The sequence below is a fragment of the Podarcis gaigeae genome, assembly GCF_964106915.1.
Source record: "Podarcis gaigeae genome assembly, chromosome: 8".
NCBI classification, from domain to species: Eukaryota; Metazoa; Chordata; class Lepidosauria; order Squamata; family Lacertidae; genus Podarcis; species Podarcis gaigeae.
The window spans coordinates 20,244,230-20,264,815 of NC_139684.1; the positions used below are offsets into that span (position 1 = coordinate 20,244,230).

The following is a 20,586-nucleotide window of genomic DNA, read 5'->3' on the forward strand; positions in this document are numbered from 1 at the left end:
GTTGGAGGCAGTTATGCCTCTGATCACCCGTGACTGAGGAGTCACGATTTATTCATTCATCCTGTAAAATTCACACACCCCAATTTGCTTGGAACTTTTTGATATGAGTATATTAGGTTTGATTTTGGTATGGAGATCTGCTCCTATGTGCTTAGCTTTAGAGATCCCCATTTCCTTAATTTTGTTTGGCATCTGTTACTATACTTTGTTACACACATACAGAGGTCTAGATGTACGTACATGTTTCACAAAGAGAACAAAACAATAAAAATATCAGTAAAATAATAATAATAGTTTTATTATTTAAACCCCTCCCATCTGGCTGAGTTTCCCCAGCCACACTGGGAGGTTTCCAGCATATATAATAAAATGTAATAACATGTCAAGCATTAAAAACCTCCTGGTACAGGGCTGCCTTCGGATGTCTTCTAAAAGTTCTGTAGTTCTTTATTTCTGTGACATCGACAGAAGTTTGGCCACTGCCAAACAGGCCCTAAAAACCATAAAGCAAAAGATATAATCAGCAATGAACTAAAAACAGGTTAAAGAGTACATCCGTATTCTACATAGTCTGCATAGGTTGGTCTAAGCAAAAAAGTTCTGGGCAGTCACTGAAAAGAGGACAATGGATGTGCCAGCTTGGCGTCTATAAGCAGGGAGTTCCAGGGTGTGGGTGCTGCCACACTAAAAGATTGCTTTCTTACAAAAGTGGAAAAGGTATTACGTGGCACTCATGACAGTGACAGTTCCGCCTGTCAGCATGGCAAATGTCAGGGACCATGGGAGTTGTAGCTTAACATCTGGAGGGCTACAGGTTGCCTACCCCTGTAGGCCAGAAGAGCCAAACAACTACCTTTCTTTTTTCATTTTACAAAAGGTTTTGGGCCTAGTCGCCTGCCTGTCCCTTTTGCTCGCCCCAGGCGAAAGGCCGAATAGCCATTTTGCATGTTCATCGACTGCCAGAACTAACCTCCTGCGCTTTTTCCCCTGTTTCCAGCTTCGGCAGTGGGAAGCTACAGGCACAGACAGAGAGCGTGAGCATTAAAGAGACTCGAGGAGCACCTCTGCAGAGCAGAGGGAAAGACTGGACAAGGAGGAAGGCCGGAGGAACCCATACGAGGTGGTCGCCCTCCCAAGCCTGCACAAGCCCCCCCAAAGCACTCTGGCTCCCTCCCCCCAGCAGCCATCTTGCCTACAAGATCCCAAGCTCCAGTTTGGTGTTCAGAAAAAGGGCTCCACCTGGAAGATGAGATTCCGCTGCAGGGATGAGCCAAAAAAGAGAGACTGGGACTCAGAATTCCACTTTCCTTACTGTATTCTATTTATTTGTGTTTTAGTATGTGCTGTAGCTGGGGAAGAATGTCACAGGACACCCCTCCCCTCCCCTTTAAGCCAACACTTGCTATATGATGTGCTCCTTAACTGATACAGCTGCAATTCAGTCGGAGGCACGCAGTGTAGAGGTGCGAGGAAGATAAAGATGGATTCCATTAGGACCTAGTTAATGCCAGAGTTAATTAAGGATGGGAGAAGGCATCGTTTTCCATTCCGCCCTGTATTCATTGCAAGCAGCACTGTTTTCCTTCGGCTGCAGTTGGCCTTCCTCCAAACTCTACATCATTCATCTCGCTGTCTGCTGTGCCAAAATCCCGCAACTTCTCTAATTCGCGTAATTCATTATTACATAGGTTACATTGCCGTTACTTTATCCTGCTCTGTTCATTTCAGTGCAATAGAAACACAATGCAAATGGGGGAAATGTAATCAGTTTCATACAATTTGCGGACTGAAAGCAGCAGCAACAGCAAACGCCTGATAGTATCGGGATTGATTTCCGTTCTGGCCACGGGACAGATAAGAAGATGTCAGGCCTCCAAGGCAGATGTAAACCCTCATAGCATGTATTCCATAAGAGCTCTTTGGAGAGGACGACCTGGATTTTCCCTGCATCAAAAATGTCCCCTTCCTTATTCTTTCTTGTAAGCCGGAAAGCGTTTCACTCTTTTGCACAACTCTTCCATGTGTTGTTTTGCTAATGTGGTAGAGATTGCCTCTCTGTCTCCTTATAATGCATCCCTTTGGAAGTCAGTGAATTAAACAAGAGAACAAATGACCTGTTTGATCTGGAAGGCATTTCCAATTGGGACCTAAGCTAGGTGCCTGCTGGTTCCCCCCCCCCCCCCCAGCTTTCAAATCCAGTGTTTTAGGGAAAATATATTTTGGAATAGCATGGTCTTAGATGGTGGCAGACAGGGGCAAGGAGAGAGAACAGGGCCAGCCCAGATTACAGTAGAATCCCAGATGAATAAATTGCTGCACTCTAGCACCACCACTGCAGGTGGCCACAGGGTGGTATTGCAGGTCCCAAATTATTACCATCATGATTTGGGTACAGTGGTATCTCTTGTTGCGAACGGGATCCATTCTGAGGCCCATTCGCAACCTGAAACACCGTATCTGCACATGTGTGTGGTGTGATTTGGTGTCTGTGCGCATGCGCGAAGCGCAGTTTAGCACTACTGTGCATGCGTGAACAGCAAAACCCGGAAGTAACCCTTTCCAGTACTTCCAGGTCGCTGCGAGACGCAACCTGCAAAAACATAACATGAAGCAAACGTAACATGAGGTATGACTGTATTTATTACCCATCCTTTGTCTAAGGTCCCGGGGCAGGTTACAACATTAAAACGCAATATTAAAAACCACTTTAAACAACTTACAATCACAGAAATAAGGTGGGTCCTAAAAATATACACCTCAGGTGACAAAAGCCAGGGTAAAGACATGCAGCTTCAGCATTTGCCAGGAGATGTATAATGAATGTTCTATGGGGAGGGAGTTCCACAGGTTAGGAGCTGCCACTGAGAAGGCCCTTTCCCAGACCACGGACACCCCTGAGCCTCTGAGGGCAGAACTACCAAGAGGGCCCACTCTGCCCATCTCAGCACCTGAGGGTCTGCAGAAGTTGTTCTTTTAGATATTGAACAGGGATCAGGTGATATGAAGGAGCAGTGGTTCCAGTAGTCCTATAAAGCTTCTGTTTTTGGCCTTGTTCTTCAGACAGAGGCTGGACAGCTGGGCTATCCTATCTGCTCAGTTATTCATCTAATGAGTGATTTGCCCATTCCTCTGTTCTGTGGTGTTGCTACTTGCCTAGTAAGGGGTTGTGGGTACCTGTTTCTCTCCTGAGCATCCTTCTCCACAGGCTTCTCAGTGGAATGGGTATAAAATATAAGACTATTTCAGACTATTTCAGGTCATTATTTTGTTTGCACTTTCTTGGGCTGGAAGGTTCGTCATCCAAGTCGCCTTTCCAGTGGTTCAGGATGAGATCAATGCGTGTAAAATCCCAGTGAAATGGAGGACTGGCTTCTCAACTCAACAATTGTGAGGTGAAGAGGGAACAACCACAATTATTCAACCAGAAATCTCAATTTTGGATGAAACTCGGCTGACCTGTTAGCCCTGAAAATAATTGACTTGCACAGTGCTGCTACAAAGACACCTTGGGGGAATCTTAAAAGGCACATTAAAGGCTTGCTTGCTCATTTGTTTATTTATCTGGAGAAACTGTACCCCGCACTTCAGCCAAAAAGGCTGCCAGATCAATTACATACAGTCAAAACAAGGCAGTCCTTACCTGCAGGCTTACAAGCTTAATAAACACACACATATACCGCAACATAGAAGGGGAAAGGGACAAGAAGGGAGGAGGAAAATGAAAATGAAAAGCTCTGGCAACCATTTCTGAACAGTTCTCATAAAATTGTAGAGTTGGAAGGGACCCTGGGGATCATCTATCCCAGGGGTTTGCAAACTTTTTCAGCAGGGGGCCGGTCCACTGTCCCTCAGACCTTGTGAGGGGCCGGACTATATTTTTTTTTGGGGGGGGGGATGAACAAATTCCTATGCCCCACAAATAACACAGAGATGCATTTTAAATAGAAGCACACATTCTACTCATGTAAAAACACGCTGATTCCCGGACAGTCCGCAGTCCGGATTTAGAAGGCGATTGGGCCGAATCCGGCCCCCAGGCCTTAGTTTACCTACCCATGATCTAGCCCAATCCCCAGAAATGCAGCTGTCCCTTGTGGGGATCAAACCTGTGACCTTGGGGTTCTCAGCACCATGCTCCAACCAGCTGAGCTATCCAGCAGTAGTCAAGTTGTTCCCATACTGACCAGTCTGTACAGTTCAGGAACAGGAGGTGCCTGGTGTAGAAGGAGCTCCATCAAAGCTGATGAAATGAGCCTTCTGCTTCCTATCTCTCCCACGGAGGCAGCCTAATGGAGTGGCTGCCCCGAAGTGACAGGGGAGGGGAGGCCCGATGGGTCTGGCCCGTCGATGCAGAGTCGATGCAGAGTGTAACTCTCCTGGTATCACCCTCATAACCAAGGCTACGTAAACACTAACCGCTTTGCTGCACAAAAATGTAGCTTTGCGCAATCCAAAATCATTTGTGCTTGACCTCAACCTGCTGCTTTTAAGGTGGGTGTGGTTGGCTGAGGTCAGGTCAAGGCATTGGCTGGTTCCCCCAAAGCTTAACTTTGTTTGCCTATCCCAATTGGTAGCCCTCTAAATATTTTGGACTCCCACCAGCCAGCATGGCCAATGGTCAGGGGTGATGGGAATTATAGTCCATAACTGCACCATTCAACACAGTCCCCTGCTGCAACGCCCATCCTCCCTAACCGTGAACTATGTTGTCTGGGGCTGATGGGAGTTGTAGTCCTCAACTTCTGGAAGACACCTCATTGGTCCAAGGCACCTGGAGGGCACCAGTTTGGGGAAGGTTGACTTGCCCACTCTCCGTTGGAACTCCACCAGCGACAAGGAAGACAGAATCAAGATCCTCACCCAACAATGCAGGTTTATGAAGACTGATCTTTATCCATGGGATTCCAGGTGGGTGGAGCAGGGCTGCTGCCGGAACTCTTTGGAGGCTGCTGCCAGCTCGTGCCTGTAGTCATAGACGGACTGTACATCCTGGCTGTTTCTCAACAGTTCATTATTCTTGCGGGCTTCGTAGTGGAACTGAGAGTTCCGCATCTCGTACCTTGAGAAGGGGGGGGGGGATAGAGAATTGAGTCACTTAGTCTGAACACAAATTCGGGTTCCCTGAGGATAATTCAGGCAAAGTCTCAGAGTTTGGCTGATGGTCAGGGAGGCAACCATGCAGGTGAGAGGCATGGAAAGGAAGCCCAGATCATTATACCCGTCGGGTGTCAAAGTAAGCCAAACAAGTCCAAGCCACAACAGTTGGAACAATAAACCCACAGAACTGAAGTTCCAGGAAATGCCTGGTGCTTTGATGTAAAGGTAAAGGGACCCCTGACCAGTCATGGCTGACTCTGGGGTTGCGGCGCTCATCTCGCTTTGCTGGCCAAGGGAGCTGGCATACAGCTTCCGGGTCATGTGGCCAGCATGACTAAGCCGCTTCTGGCGAACCAGAGCAGCACACGGAAATGCCGTTTACCTTCCCGCCAGAGCAGTACCTATTTATTTACTTGCACTCTGACGTGCTTTCGAACTGCTAGGTTGGCAGGAGCAGGGACTGAGCAACGGGAACTCACCCCATCGCAGGGATTCGAACCGCTGACCTTCTGATCAGCAAGTTCTAGGCTCTGTGGCTTAACTCACAGCACCACCCGCGTCCCTTGCTTTGATGTAGGGAGGACCAGAAATGAGAAATGCTCCTCATTTGCATAGCCCCGCCTGTGAAGCAAGTGGGAGGAGCAACCCATTGTCCACCACGGAAAGAGAAAAATGGAAGGGATCGCAGAGGCTCTGGCTACACGTCTCCTGGGTTCTTAAAAAATAAATAAATCTATGCTTATATTCTCACTCCATCATCATACACATCTAATCTCTAATTCAGACAAGAGAAAGAACAGGGGCAATTAGCTACGAAAGTAAATAAGGATAGCATAAACTGGACATGGGAAATGGTGGCTCATGGCTCCAAAATCTCCCCCAGATTTCTCTGCCTGCCTCTTGGGTGGCCTTACAATTCATCAAAAGCAAAACCTGACTTAGATACCGCTAGTCTCTATGTGACTTATGCCAGCCATCGCCTAGGAATTTTAGGAACCAAAGAATCAGTGCAGTTCTGAAAACAGTGGTTAAAATCAGTAAATCAGTGGAGTTTTGAAAAGTTCAGTCCGCCGTCTTAATTCAAAATGGCACCCAATTGTATCCAGGCATAGATGAAAACCTGCTTCTTGGTCTCAGGAACCATCACGCACAATTCCGGTTACAATATCTTAAGTGGTGTCCAAATGCATACTGTAGTGACCAAAACAAATACATTGCAATCTGTATGGTAGCTATAACAATGAACCTCAGTCCGTACCCAAGAAATAAGTTGTTCTGAAATGAGGAACCAGTTAGAACCTTTATAGCTCCAAGTGGCTTTCCTGCAAAACGGGGAAGCCACAATAAAACTGTCTTCAACAGCAATTGCAGCAGAGAGCAAACCAATAGCTCCCTCTGCTGCCCAGTGATCTACCTGCCAGATTCCCTTGCTTTTAGACTCCGCCACACCTTACCACTCCCCCACAGCTTGACAACCACCACTTACCATTTAGGCTTGGGACCTCGGGTCCGTTCCAATTCCTGCTGCCTCTTCTGCTCTAACAACCACGCCTCTTCCATACGCAGACTCTCGAGCCGGAGGCGAGCCAGCTCTTGCTGGTACGGAGACATCTCAACCAGGGCTCTGCCGACATCACCTTCAGCAATAGTCTGCAGGAACCTGTGGAGCCAACGAGGCCTTGTTACGGTTTCTGCAAGGCCTCCAAGCAGCCTTGAAAGCATTTGGCACAGATTTGCCAGGCGAGTGACTCTTTTCAAGCCTGCTTTCAAAGCCATCTCCTAAAAGCAGTGAGGCGGGGATATTTTGCTGGGTGAATGGTTTGTTTCTTGTGGACGATAAATGACTAATGCAAGCTAGTGGGTTTTCTTGGGGTTGCCAGACCCTCCAAGTGTCCCTATTTTCCAGGGACATCCCTGATTTAGAGAAGCCGTCTTGGTTTCCTGGAATGTCCCACTTTTCCTTAGGATGTCCCTATTTTCCTTGGAGAAATGTTGGGAGGATATGGGCTGCTGGGGGTTAGTCAAGTGTTTTCAGGCCTGACAACCTATTTGCTATGCTCTCCAGAGGGTTGAAGAGAGGGGAGTATTTCACAGATCAAGGAATTCCCCAGGGGACTTTCCTTTCCTTTCCTGGCTCTCTAGGCATCTCTCTCTTTGGCCCTTGGGACTATCACTGGCCTTGCTTCACACCCCACATGTTTTTGCCTGGCTGGAAAGTGTCCGTGAACTCTGATAATGCCTCTTGTTTATATGGATAGAGAATGTAGGCATGGCCAAACTTGGCCCTCCAGATGTTTTGGGACTACAACTCCCATCATCCCTAGCTAACAGGACCAGTGGTCAGGGATGATGGGAATTGTAGTCCCAAAAATATCTGGATGGCCGAGTTTGGCCATGCCTGGAATAGTGTGTGTGTGTGTGTGTGTGTTTTTAGAAATCAGCCTGCAGTATGAAGGTAACATTGGCATACATTGCTCCACCCACTTTTGCCTCTGGCCCCACCTAGAACTGCCATGTGGCCCCCAGAAACTTGCCCAGAAGGGAATGCAGCCCTCGAACTGAAAAAGGTTCCCCAGCCCTGGTTATACAGCTAGATAATGTATAACCTCTCAGGGAGGGGGGGACATAGAGATGGGCCTCAGATGACAAGCACAGAGTCCGGGTCAGTTTGTATGCAGAGAGGCGGTCCTTAAGGTATTGAGGTCCTAAGGCAGGTTGACTGCAGATGCTGACTGCTGCTACCATCAGCCAGGACAGGCAACAGTAAGGGATGATGGGAATTGTAGTCCAGCAATACCTGGATGACCACGATTCCTCATCCTTTCTTTAGGGCATCATAATCCAGACTATCACAAGAGCAGAATGGAGAATTGTTGAGGGGTGAAGCCGACTGGGCGTCATGGCAAAGGTTTCCACTTACCGTTCATTGAGCTCCTGGGCTGTGGGTGAGGAAATGGCAGCAGACGGCAAGCTGTAAGGAGTCCATGGATTCCTCCGAGCTCCCCTCTCGATTGCCTTGCTGGGAATCCAGGATCTGGAGGCTAATGTCCCTGGCCTGTATATCCTCGACCGTGACCGCCTACTTGACCCGTTTTGGCTACCATTTTCCCTGGACTTGCCAAGCTGAGGCGGGGGCTGCGCACAGGCATTCGCCTTGGCCGAGTTGGGTCTCCAGGCAGGCTTTGGGGACTGAGACCGAGATCGGAGCCAGCGGGTGCGTTTGTTGGCAGGCGAGGGCGAACGCTCCCGGTTGGTCCCAGAGGAACCGAGACTGAGCGAACGGCCTCTGTCGAGGGACGAAGAGGTCCTTTTCAGCAAGGATGTTCTGACTGGGGTCTTCGGAGGCAACAAAGACTTGACGCCAATCACATGAGGGGCTCCGAGTTTCAGAGGGAAAGCGAAATCCGCCGAGGGGTGCAAAGAGTTTTGACTTGCAATCTCGCTCCCCAGCAGCCCTGCCAGCCGGTTCACTGGAGACGTGGTAAAGGTTGGAAGGCCCAGGCTCGTCAGGGCTGAATACTCTCCTAAGGATTTGAGCAAGTGTTTTGGCTTCAGGAACCACTCCGTCTCCACCGGGGTCTTGGCTGGGCCTCCAATGCCTGACTCCATATAGCTCCCAGCAGGATCCGCTGGCCACCTGGAACTGAAAGGACCCGAGTCAGCTGCAGGGTGCAGGTCAACGGTGCGTTCGTGATTTGGGTGTGAGCGGAGACTGGAAGCCAAGCTATCCACTTGGAGCTGAAGCTTCCGCAAGCTTTCTTCCAAGTTGTCAATGCTGGGGATCTCCCCTCTGCAGTGAGATGAGTAACTGCCTAGGTGGAAGGAAAAACCATTTATTTAGAAGAAGCAACAACCAAGAAACGGTCAGCAGAGCAAACCTGACACTGCCCCAAAACACCTGGTTTGTATAACACCTAAGCCATGGTTTATAAAACACGGTTTAGTTAACCACAGTTAAAAATTATTGTCCAAACCCAATGGCTTAACTATGGTTTACTAACTGTGGTTAACTGGCATTCATTAACTAAGGTTTGTAGTTAATTTACCCATTTTTATTCAACAATGTGAGAGGGGAAATAATTTTTGATCACAGTTTTGCTTGTAAAGGAATATGTGTGAGACTACATGTTAATTTCATAGATGTTTTGTTGCATCATTACATCAGAGGTGAGCAGGTTACAAATTGGTTTAAAGAGGTGTGGCAGATTGCACTATTACAAAAATTGACAAATAATTCAAGACTTGCATGAGGACAAATAAAATCACTGCAATCTGGGTTAACTTTATAGATTTTATGACTGTAGTCAAACATGGTAATCTTCTGGCATCAGCTCTTCATATTGTGTGGTTGACATAACAGTCCTAACTTCTGCTTCTTTGGTGAGCTAGGCTCACCTATGGAAAAAATAACATCTCTTATACCTCTAGGTGGTGCTATAGTTATGTAAATATTCTGAATTAAGGTTTCATTATTTTTGTTACTTCAATCCATCTCAAAGCATTTTTTTATTTTAAAATTTTACACTATGGTTTGGTTTGGTTTCATTTTCTATGTGTATCATGATTTAGTATATAATATTATGAGTTTGATTAGTTTCTCATATTCTTTTTTATTTATTTTGTAAGCTACACTGGTTTAACAACAAATATGGTGTATGTTACTACTAGGGAATTCCCAAATAAGTTTTTCCCAGCTCCTATTTTTGATATATGATGTATTGTTAAGAATTTAATAAAAAATATTTAAAAATACAGTACAGTAAATATATTAAAAAGTGAGTGTGAACTCTAACGTAGCGCCAAAAAAATAATCAATGCACAAGAGAGATCAGCAAGCTTGAGGGAACCCCAGTACAGTGGTACCTCGGGTTAAGTACTTAATTCATTCCGGAAGTCCGTTCTTAACCTGAAACTGTTCTTAACCTGAAGCACCACTTTAGCTAATGGGGCCTCCTGCTGCTGCCGCGCCACTGGAGCACAATTTCTGTTCTCATCCAGAAGCAAAGTTCTTAACCTGAAGCACTATTTCTGGGTTAGCAGAGTCTGTAACCTGAAGCGTATGTAACCTGAAGCATTTTCAATCCGAGGTACCACTGTATTTGTGGAAGCAAGGCGGGGAGGGACTTTAGCAGGGAAAACCCTGAGGGATGATGACCCAAAAACAGTTAAAGGAAGACTGTGAATTTTCATTGGCAAAGAACTGAGTTCATCTAACTCACTATTGTCTATAGACTAGCAGCAGCTTTCCAGGGCTCCCTCTCCCAGACCTACCAGCAGATGCCACTGGGAACTGAACCTGGGACTTTCTGCATGCAAGGCAGATGCTCTTCCAATGAGCAATGGCCTTCTCTCCTATCAGGCTAGAAGAATAAACCCCACCCCCTTGACTTTTACAAAGCAGGCTGGCAGGAGAGGGACCCCCACCTCAGCACAGCTCTGTGAGGTTAAGAGGTTAAGAGATGATGACTAGCTCATGCTCATCCAATGCCCTTCATGGCTGAGTGGGGGATTTGAACCTGGTTCCTAGTCCAGTCTTCTTACCATTTTCTCTTTCAACCGGTGATGATCTTCCCTGCTTATCAGGAGCCTGGTATCTCCCTAGGCTTGAGAAGCTAAAGTTCTGTGTAGTGTTGGTTCTTTGGCTGTTGCTAAGGCACACTTTTGGCACCTCCCTTTAAAAGAAAAAACAAACACTGTTCACCAACAAAGTTCACCAACATTTCCTGTCATTCTCTTGTCACCGTAAAGAAACTACTATTTGTATTAGTTTTTATAGTGCTTCATATACTTGCTCCATCTCCATGGGGTACAACTGAAAAAGCCAGCCCATGAGTCCCCAGCCAATGAACTCCCAAAAGGGTTTACCCACAGATCTTTAACACAGTGGCAGGAGGATATGGTATTTCATTACCTTGGACCTAGTTCATTTAGAGCTTTAAATGACAACATAAGCACCTTAAATCTGGCCCTGGATATCTGTATTTAGACCATCCCAATTTAAATTCTGAGTAGACATACATAGGACTGCATCACAAGCCTTGGTGTACTCTGTAGGTTGCAGCCAGTGTTAGTTCTACTCAGAGTAGACCCAGTGAAATTAAAGGAAATGGCTCATTTTGGTCTATTAATTTCAGTGTGTCTACCCTGTGTAGGACTTAGTTGGCGGCAACTGGGATTTACTTCTAAGTAGATGACATACACGGGATTCCACTCTCAAATCGGAACTGAAAGAATGGAACTGAGAGATCAATTCCCACAATTTCCCCTTAGATTTAAAGCCTCAAATTGGGATAATGTATCCCTCCTTCCTAAACCAAGTCCCATTTTTTTTTAAAAAAGGGGGGTGTCTTTGCTTGTAATTTTGAGAACTGTAAGGGCATGTGTTTGAGTCTGCTTTCCCCTCTACCCTCCTATTCCTATTTTCCTCATGTGTCATGACTTTTTAAGACTGAGGGTCAAAAACAGACCCAGGAGCTGATTTGTAATACATCCTGAGAGCCATTTTGGGGGTAAATGCAGTAAATATACATAAGAAAACAAAACTTACCCACCTCCATTTCTCCAATTAATTTATTTAAATACATAAATAAAACATACAATAAATAAAAGATAGCCTTCCCAGAATCGCCCGTCCCTCTCCCAGCACCTGAGGATTACTCCACTGCCCCGCACCCGCAAAGCTCCAGCCTCCGCCATGCGCGCCCTTCTCTGCAAAGCATCACTTGGCATCCTCCTTAGCGACAGCCTCAACATTCCCGTTGCTAAGGAGAAGGACCGCCTCCTTCTTTGCTACAGGTTGAATTCCCCTCCCTCCCTGCCTCTCTCCTCAGGTCCCACCCTTCTTTTCAGATCACCCAATCGCATCACTGATCTCCGTGGGGAGGGTGGGTTCACAGTGCTGAGAGCCAATAAAAGATGAGAAGAGTCAAAGGCACGTGATTTAGGAGTCCCGCCTTCTGCTTCTGCTTTAGCCCAATAAGCATTCATGAAAGGGAGGACCTGCAGAGATAGTAAAAGTATAGAGCAGGCATCCCCAATCTCAGCCTTTGAGATATTTTGGGACTTCAATTCCCATCATCCCTGACCACTGGTCGTGTTAGCTAGGAATGATGGGAGTTGTAGGCCAAAATCATCTGGAGGGCCGAGTTTGGGGATGCCTGGTATAGAGTAACATTGAATAAATTGCTGTTGTTGTTGTTTAGTCGTTTAGTCTTGTTCGACTCTTTTGTGACCCCATAGACCAGAGCACACCAGGCACTTCTGTCTTCCACTGCCTCCTGCAGTTTGGTTCAAACTCATGCTGGTAGCTTTGAGAACACTGTCCAACCATCTTCCTCTGTCGTCCCCTTCTCCTTGTGCCCTCCATCTTTCCCAACATCAGGGTCTTTTCCATGGAGTCTTCTCTTCTCATGAGGTGGTCAAAGTATTGGAGCCTCAGCTTCAGGATCTGTCCTTCCAGTGAGCACTCAGGGCTGATTTCCTTCAGAATGGAGAGGTTTGATCTTCTTGCAGTCCATGGGACTCTCAAGAGTCTCCTCCAGCACCATAATTCAAAAGCATCAATTCTTCCGCGATCAGCCTTCTTGATGGTCCAGCTCTCACTTCCATACATCACTGCTGGGGGGGGGGGATTGCTATAAATATATCTATATTTCTCTCTCTCTCTCTCTCTCTCTCTCTCACACACACACACACACACACACACACACACTCAGAAAAACCTGGTGGGGCGCACATTCTCCATCCCTCCCCTAGCCTTGATAGATTCCAAGTCCCACCAGCATGTCCAATGGCAAAGGATCCATGGGAGTTGTAGTCCAGCAAATACTCACAGGACTTCCGCTTCTGCGTCCTTGGCTCTAAAACGACACTGTACGGATGAAGCAGGAACGAGCCCGTCTATCCCCCACCTCTATGGTTCCCCACGCTCTTTTTTTTTTTTTGTCCGCGTGTGTTTCCCACCAATGGCAACGCGCCGAAAACCGGAAGGGGCGGCGACGGCGCCTGCGCAGTGTGAGCGGCGCTGGGTCCGCGTGTGTGCCGCTGCTTGCTGCCTGCCGGCTGGGCTGCAAAAAGCAGAGCGGCGCTCATGTCGTGGCTCTTCGGGCTGAACCGCGGCGGCGGCGGCGGCGGTGATGTGGGCCTGGGAACTCCCCCCGGGGCCCCGCCGCTGCCGCCTTCCCCGGCGGGGGCCTCTGGGGAAGGGCCGGGCGAAGGGGGCCGCCCCAAGGACAAATGGAGCAACTTCGACCCCACCGGCCTGGAGCGCGCGGCCAAGGCTGCCAGGGAGCTGGACGCCTCCCGTGAGTCGGAGGAGGGAGGGGAGGAAAGCCAGGGCCGCGGGCAGGCCTAGGCCCTACTCAGGAGTAGACCCGCTGAAGTTAATGGAGGCACGGCTAACTGGGGGCCATTGATTTCAGTGGGTCTGCTATGAATAGGACTTAGTTGGATGCATACACCAAAAAACCTTTTAATACGTGGAGCATGAATGCTTGAGCGCGTGGTGGGCAGGTGCTGGGATTGTATGGGTTCCAGATGGAGCATCGAGCTGACTGTAGTGTAGAAGGAAGGTCATGTGTAGTAGTAATGATAACAGTAATAATTATTTATTTATACCCCGCCCATCTGGCTGAGTTTCCCCCAGCCACTCTGGGCAGCTCCCAATGAGATGTCAAAAACAGTACAGTGGTACCTCAGGTTAAGTACTTAATTCGTTTCGAAGGTCCGTTCTTAACCTGAAACTGTTCTTAACCTGAAGCACCACTTTAGCTAATGGAGCCTCCTGCTGCTGCCGTGCCGCCGGAGCACAATTTCTGTTCTCATCCTGAAGCAAAGTTCTTAACCTTGAAGCACTATTTCTGGGTTAGTGGAGTCTGTGACCTGCAGCGTATGTAACCCGAGGTACCACTGTACAGCAATAAATATTAGCAACTTCCCTAAACAGGGCTGCCTTCAGATGTCTTTTAAAGATAAGATAACTGCTTATTTCCTTCACATCTGAAGGGAGGGTGTTCCACAGGGTGGGCGCCACTACCGAGAAGGCCCTCTGTCTGGTTCCCTGTAACTTGGCTTCTTGCAGTGAGGGAACCGCCAGAAGGCCCTCAGCGCTGGATCTCAGTGTCCGGGCTGAACGATGGGGGTGGAGACGCTCCTTCAGGTATACTGGGCAGAGGCCGTTTAGGGCTTTAAAGGTCAGCACCTTTGTAAGGGGTGGTGATAGGGCTGGTTGGATCTACAGGGCTAGAGTGCTTCTTTGAAAAGCAGGGTGTGAGGCAATAAGTGTGTGTGTGTGTGTGTGTGTGTGTGTGTAAAGGGTTAACTGGATCTAAAGGATGCCCACCCCCCAAAAAATCCCTTCTTTAAAACACTAGGGAGGCAAGAGCCACATGTGACCTGCATCCGCAAGGTCCTCTCTCGTGTGCCGCAGAAGTTCGGTTTTTACAGGACAGAAATGGGAAAGCCATAAACCAGGCTCCAGAAACTACTTCAAAGTGCCAGGAATGTGAGTCTGAGGGCACATTTCTGAAGCGGTGTTTCTGCCCTCATGTTTCAAACTCTGGAGAGCCGTGTTGCAGTTTCCCCAACAGTGGTTGCATCAGTGCTCAGCCGAGGGAGGGTTGCCCTTTGACCTTGCAACAGTCATGTGACTCCAGCAGGCTCTGTAAATGTTCAGCAAATGTTCAGCAGCTCTAAGATCTCTTTGTTACAGCAGAGGGGCTACGTCACCCCAGAGTTATTGCTGTTATTATTTTATTTTTTTACTTTCACCCTTCATCATAGGATCACAGGGCAGTTCACAATATAAAAACACAAAAGCACGTAGCATAGTAACAAACAAAAACCCAAAAGGTTGTATAGAAGAGAATGAGGCCCTCAGGTCAAAAATTTTCTGAAACTCCTGATTTATAGGTTTGGTCCATACTTAGTCATGCTTAGAGTAGGCCTATTGAAGTCAGTGGGGCCTGGGAGAAACCTGCTCTGTCTTAACCACAATTATATTTGAGAATTATTTATTCCTTGTTATATTTGTGCTGCCTGAAAACTGTGCCCCAATGTCTGAACTGCAGATGAGAGACAGTGTTACAACTCCGCTCACCTGAAGCCCAAATAGTTTGACCATTTGCAGTACCTACCTTGAAGGGGCAGCGCAAGCTTCGCAGAGGAGCTTTTGTTCCTAAGAGAAGACTGTGAGTTAGGCTCGAATTAGGCTGTATCTGCACCTTACATTTAAAGAGCATCATGCCACTTTAAACAGTTGTGACTTCCCCAAAAGAATCCTAGGAGTTGTCGTTCATTAACGGTGCTGAAAATTGTTAGGAGACCCCCTATTCCCCCTCATAGAGCTACAATTCTCAACGTTCCCAAGGAAGAGGGATTGATTATTAAATCACTATAGGAACTGTAGCTGCTTGGGGGGGGGGGTTTCCTAACAACTCTCATCTCCTGTGGGAAACCATGCAGTGTTGATACTCCTTTTAAATGTATAAAGCAGATGGCTTGTTGGAATTGAACTGATGGGGGCGGGGGGTCTGATCAGAACCCTTGCTGTGCTCACACTAGGCTGTGGTCACCCAGCTCTTGTACAGAGGGATGCCAGGTGGCGAGGGGTCAATTTCTTTACAACTTAAACAGACTAACTGGGACACACTCTTTTCTAGGACATGCGAAAGAGGCCCTCCACATGGCCCAGATGCAGGAACAGACCCTCCAGTTAGAACAGCAGTCCAAACTGAAGGTAAGCCCAGTTCTGGAAACCAAATTGCACTGTGTGATTGCCTTTACCTTTTGTTGTTGTTTCTTTGTGACGTCGTATCTCCGTGCTAGAGGCCATGCTCCCAGATTCTGTGTCTGGCATCTTCAGTACCAAAGATCACAGCAAGGCTATGAAAGACCTTTGCTTTAGCAGACAACAATAATAATAATAATAATAATAATAATAATAATAATAATAATAATAATAATAATAATAATTTATTTGTACCCCGCCCGTCTGGCTGGCTATCTCCAGCCACTCTGGGCAGCTTCCACAAAGACCAAAAATACACTAAGATGTCACACATTAAAAACCTCCCAGAACAGGGCTTAGTTGCAGGGCGTCTGTTGATGTGCAGAAGATCCTGGCATCTCCAAGTAGGGTTAGGAAAGATCTGAAACCCTGGAAAGCTGCTGCCATTCAGCATAGACAATCCTGATTCAGTATAAGTCAGCTTCCTACGATTCAACCCTCAATCGCTTTATATTTTGGCGGAAGGTCCATAGCTCAGTCTAAGGTTTAGTCCCCAGCATCTCCAGGTAGGAATGAGAGAGACTCTTGGCTGAGATCTGGGAAGATGCTGCTGGTCAGCGTAGTCAATACTTGAGTAGATGGACAAAATAGACCAGGCATAGGCAAACTCGACCCTCCAGGTGTTTTGGGGCTACAACTCCCATCATCCCTGACCATTGGACCTGTTAGCGAGGGATGGTGGGAGTTGTAGTCCCAAAACATCTGGAGGGCCGAGTTAGCCTATGCCTGAAATAGACCAATAGTGGAAGGGCTGTAGCTCAGCAAAAAAGCACCATGTTGCATGAAAAATGCCTCAGGTTCAGTCCCGGACATTTCCAGGTAGAGCTAGGAACATCCCCGTCCAAAATGCTGGAGTGTGGCTATCAGTTAGTGCAGACTATACTTGGTTAAAGGCAGCTTACCCTGTTCTTGCAGAAACCCTCAGAGCTTTTGCCAGTGAGAAAAGACACCACACAGTCTGGTTGAAGATAAAGCATTTCTTATTTATTTCGCTGAGCTTTTACAGAATATTTTTATCTCATATTGCTTACTCTGCCACCAGTATTTTTGTTTCTTTTTTAAGTTGACTTCATTAGTTTTTTGTTTTTTTTAGTGGATTAAATAAGTTAATGTATTTTATTATTTCTGCCTGTGTTTGTCGATTTGGCATACTCGTATCCTGCTGTCGAAAAGGCTTGCATGACAGTTACTTAAAGCAAGACAGCCCCCACCCTCACCCCGGCTTAACAGACTAAAAACTACACAATGCTAAAGGAAAAAGGAATGAGGAGGGAAGAGGAAATAAACCTTGGTCCCAATTCTTAAAAGTAAAAACAGTACAGTGGTACTTCGGGTTACATACGCTTCTGGTTACAGAGTCCACTAACCCAGAAATAGTACCTCAGGTTAAGAACTTTGCTTCAGGAGGAGAACAGAAATCATGCTCCGGTGGTGCGGCGGCAGTGGGAGGCTAAAGTGGTTTTCAGGTTAAGAACAGTTTCAGGTTAAGAATTCTTAACCCGAGGTACCACTGTAGTTATTTTAATGACTGGGTGGAATGAATATAGTTCAGGGACAGGAGGAATCTGATGGGACTGCACTTTTTCCACTGTGGCACCCTCCTGGAATTCCATATTATCATTTATATGATATATAAATGAGGTTCCTTCAGCATTTCGAAAGGAAAGGCGGCAGTGATGACAGTGGTATTAAGATAATTGGCACCTGTATTGGGTGCTCCAGTTTTCTAATCCCTTCTAGTGTATTATTTAGTTGTAATTCTTACAACCACCTTGTAAAGTAGATCAGTATTCTCTCCCCATACTGCAAATGGAGAGACTAAGAGAGAGCGAGAGCACTTTTCCTATGACCACCTAGAAGAGCAGGTGTGGGGAAACCTTTGACCCACCAGACCTTTTTTGCTAAACCACAACTTCCATCATCCCAGCCATTGAATAGGCTTGCTGGGGTTGATGGGAGTTGTAGTCCAGCGACATCTGGAGGGCCAGAGGTTCCCCACACCTGACCTAGAGAGTTCATGGCAGAGGCAAGATTCGAACAGGGAACTTCCTGATTTACAGCTCATTAGCCTCCAAAATTATCCTTTTTTTCCAGTGAGGCACCCCTCCCCAACTGGAAAACTCAAAGAATCCTTGGGGTCTTTTCAGAGGTTAGTCATTGACTAGGACCATAATAGTGGACAAGGTCCATGAACAGGCAGTGCATCTCCTACTGATCTTTCTCTTCCTATCCTAAGGAATATGAGGCTGCCATAGAGCAGCTGAAGAATGAGCAGATCCGTGTGCAAGCTGAGGAAAGGAGGAAGACGCTTACCGAAGAGACAAGACAGCAGCAAGCGGTACAAGGCTGGCTTTTGTTTTTTATTTCTTTAGCAGCATGGATAAACTTTTATATTTGTGTGTGTAAAATCAATGTGTAATATATTTATACACATGTTTGTTAAAAAATACAGTATCGTTAACTAATATGGAAAAGCAGATGGGAGTAAAAAAAACCATTGACAGGTATTTTATTTTATATAATGGCTGTGAAGACAGGAGTTTTTTGTACTTAACAAAATTAATTCATATTAATTCATATTGCTATTTTAATTTCATTGTAAAGGTTTGAAAAATTATATATAATTTCATAATTAAAGTTTGAAAATTTATTTTACCTTCATAAAAAAACATATATATTCCATTGTTCCAGAGGTTACTTCGCAAAGCCCTGTTTGCTTGGTTCATTGTGTTCTTGTGTATGGAATTGATTTTCCATGTATGTTTTTTTTCCCCCTACCACCATGAAGAGAGCGCAGTACCAAGACAAGCTGGCCAGGCAACGCTACGAAGACCAACTTCGACAGCAGGTCAGTCCCGTCCGTCTCCTTAAAATTTCCTCCCATTTTTCCGTTTGTGCTTAGACTGCCTTGAGTTGCAGGGACAAAATCAAAGCTTTCATTGCCGGAAAAGAGGGAGGGTCTAGAATTCTTAATTGAAATATGCCTCTAGAGCTAGCAACCCTGAACCCATCTACTTCTCCTTTGAAAACATTGTACAAATAGGGTTCTCTGCCATTTATCAGCATTCTTTGAGTCTTGCAGTCACTCACGCAGAGATGCAGCAGACAGCCTCCTTTCTGAATGCAGTGTTATTTGCAGGATTTAGATGCTGTTTCTCGGGAAGACTTCACAAAGAAGTTTTACCAGATTACGAAAGGAAAGCATCAGTTTGTTTGTTTTTTAAAGAAAGTTGCAAAAAATGGAAAAGATAAGTTGTTTGTTTAGAAAAAAGCTTTTACTGTTGTTGCTTCTCCTCAGGGAAGGGCAGTCCTTCAGGTGGCAGTTGGGTGAAGAGAGAGGCCACTATGGGAACTGGTTGGCAACCGTTCCTGCTCCCATTAGCCTTTAGTCCAGGGATGGGGGCACCTTTGCCCCTCCAGATGTTGCTGGATACAAACTCCCATCATCCCTGACTCCAGGAGCCATGCCAGCAGGGGCTGATGGGAGATGGAGTTCAACAACACCTGGAGAGCAACAGGTTAGGAACATATGAAGCCCCCTTTTGCAGAGTAAGGCCATTAGGCCTGTCTACACTGACTGGCAGCAGCTCCTCAGGATTTCAGAAAGGAGCTCTCTACCAGCCCTACTTAGGCATAGTGTGGATTGAACCTGGACCCGTCAGCATGCAAAGCAGATGCTCTACCACTGAGCTGTGTCCCTCCCCATCTCCTTTAATCTATTTAGCCCCATTCCCTCTTTGAAACAGCACTAAAGGCTCCCGTCTTAATTCAGAAAATATGTTCTCCTGCTGTCAAGCATTTGGGTGGCCCAGGATTCGCATTTTCCACTGAGTTTTCAACTCCTGTGACAAACTTGCACAAATGAGTGCATATAAATGTAGACTCGCCATGCACAAATTTGACGACATTTGGAATTCATTTTTTATAAACACTGTACAGTGGTACCTCGGGTTACAGACACTTCAGGTTACAGACTCCGCTAACCCAGAAATAGCACCTTGGGTTAAGGACTTTGCTTCAGGATGAGAACAGAAATCATGCGGCGGCATCGGGAGGCCCCATTAGCTAAAGTGGTACCTCAGGTTAAGAACAGTTTCAGGTTAAGAACGGACCTCCAGAACGAATTAAGTTCTTAACCTGAGGTACCACTGTATTAGGTTACATTTAAGTAAACTACAATAACAATCACGTAATGTTTATAAGTCTCCCCCTTTTTTTTCTTTTCACATCTTCTTTTACCTTGTGCCCTTATAACTTTGTACTTCTTATTTCTCAATAAAGAATATAAAATAAAACCTCTTGGTTGACACCATTTTGTAATTTCTCTCCCTCTCTTCAGCAACTCCTAAATGAAGAGAACTTGAGGAAGCAGGAGGAATCGGTTCAGAAACAGGAGGCAATGAGGCGTGGTAAGTGTCAAATCTTAGGAGTGGGTCCTCTTTAGCGTCTACCAGTCACAATGGCTATATGCTTCCATATACCAGCTGCTGGGAACCACAGGCGAGGAGAGTGCTCTTGTGCTCAGGTCCTGCTTGTGGGCTTCCAATTAAAGGCGTCCAGCTAGCTACTGCAAGAACAGGATGCTGAACTAAATGGGTCGGGCTATCCTTGCATTCTGATGACGCTGGAAGCAAAGCAATAGGACTCCTAGAGCCACGCAAAGAGACACACCATTTGCTCTTTCAGTTACAGTGTGGGGGCAA

The 20,586-nt window shown here is 46.5% G+C and overlaps 3 protein-coding genes across 4 annotated transcripts in view; 2 read left to right on the forward strand and 1 right to left on the reverse strand.

Annotated features, from left to right (window-relative positions):
- VWA1 (von Willebrand factor A domain containing 1) overlaps window positions 1–2,110 on the forward strand; it is a 39,538-nt gene extending 37,428 nt beyond the window's left edge. The window contains exon 6 of the mRNA XM_083752683.1: window positions 998–2,110. Coding sequence (XP_083608809.1) covers window positions 998–1,038 — 41 coding nt within the window. The 3' untranslated portion in view covers window positions 1,039–2,110. The remainder of the gene's footprint in view (window positions 1–997) is intronic.
- Window positions 272–12,090, reverse strand: LOC310850768 (uncharacterized protein). 2 transcript variants are annotated; one of them, XM_083752686.1, is made up of 6 exons: window positions 11,770–12,090; window positions 10,639–10,769; window positions 8,018–8,909; window positions 6,584–6,757; window positions 4,861–5,059; window positions 272–493 (listed from the first exon to the last, which is right to left on the reverse strand). In XM_083752686.1, the coding sequence occupies exons 1-5, from the start codon at window positions 11,814–11,816 to the stop codon at window positions 4,891–4,893; spliced, it is 1,413 nt and encodes a 470-aa protein (XP_083608812.1). In that variant the 5' UTR covers window positions 11,817–12,090; the 3' UTR covers window positions 272–493; window positions 4,861–4,890. The 2 variants fall into 2 exon arrangements, with proteins under 2 accessions (XP_083608812.1, XP_083608811.1); XM_083752685.1 differs by having other exon boundaries at window positions 11,744–12,086.
- Window positions 12,091–13,117: 1,027 nt separating this feature from the next.
- ATAD3A (ATPase family AAA domain containing 3A) overlaps window positions 13,118–20,586 on the forward strand; it is a 45,063-nt gene continuing 37,594 nt past the window's right edge. The window contains exons 1-5 of the mRNA XM_083752655.1: window positions 13,118–13,400; window positions 15,756–15,832; window positions 18,120–18,221; window positions 18,672–18,731; window positions 20,223–20,292. Of these exons, the coding sequence (XP_083608781.1) occupies window positions 13,187–13,400; window positions 15,756–15,832; window positions 18,120–18,221; window positions 18,672–18,731; window positions 20,223–20,292 (523 nt within the window). The 5' untranslated portion in view covers window positions 13,118–13,186. The remainder of the gene's footprint in view (window positions 13,401–15,755; window positions 15,833–18,119; window positions 18,222–18,671; window positions 18,732–20,222; window positions 20,293–20,586) is intronic.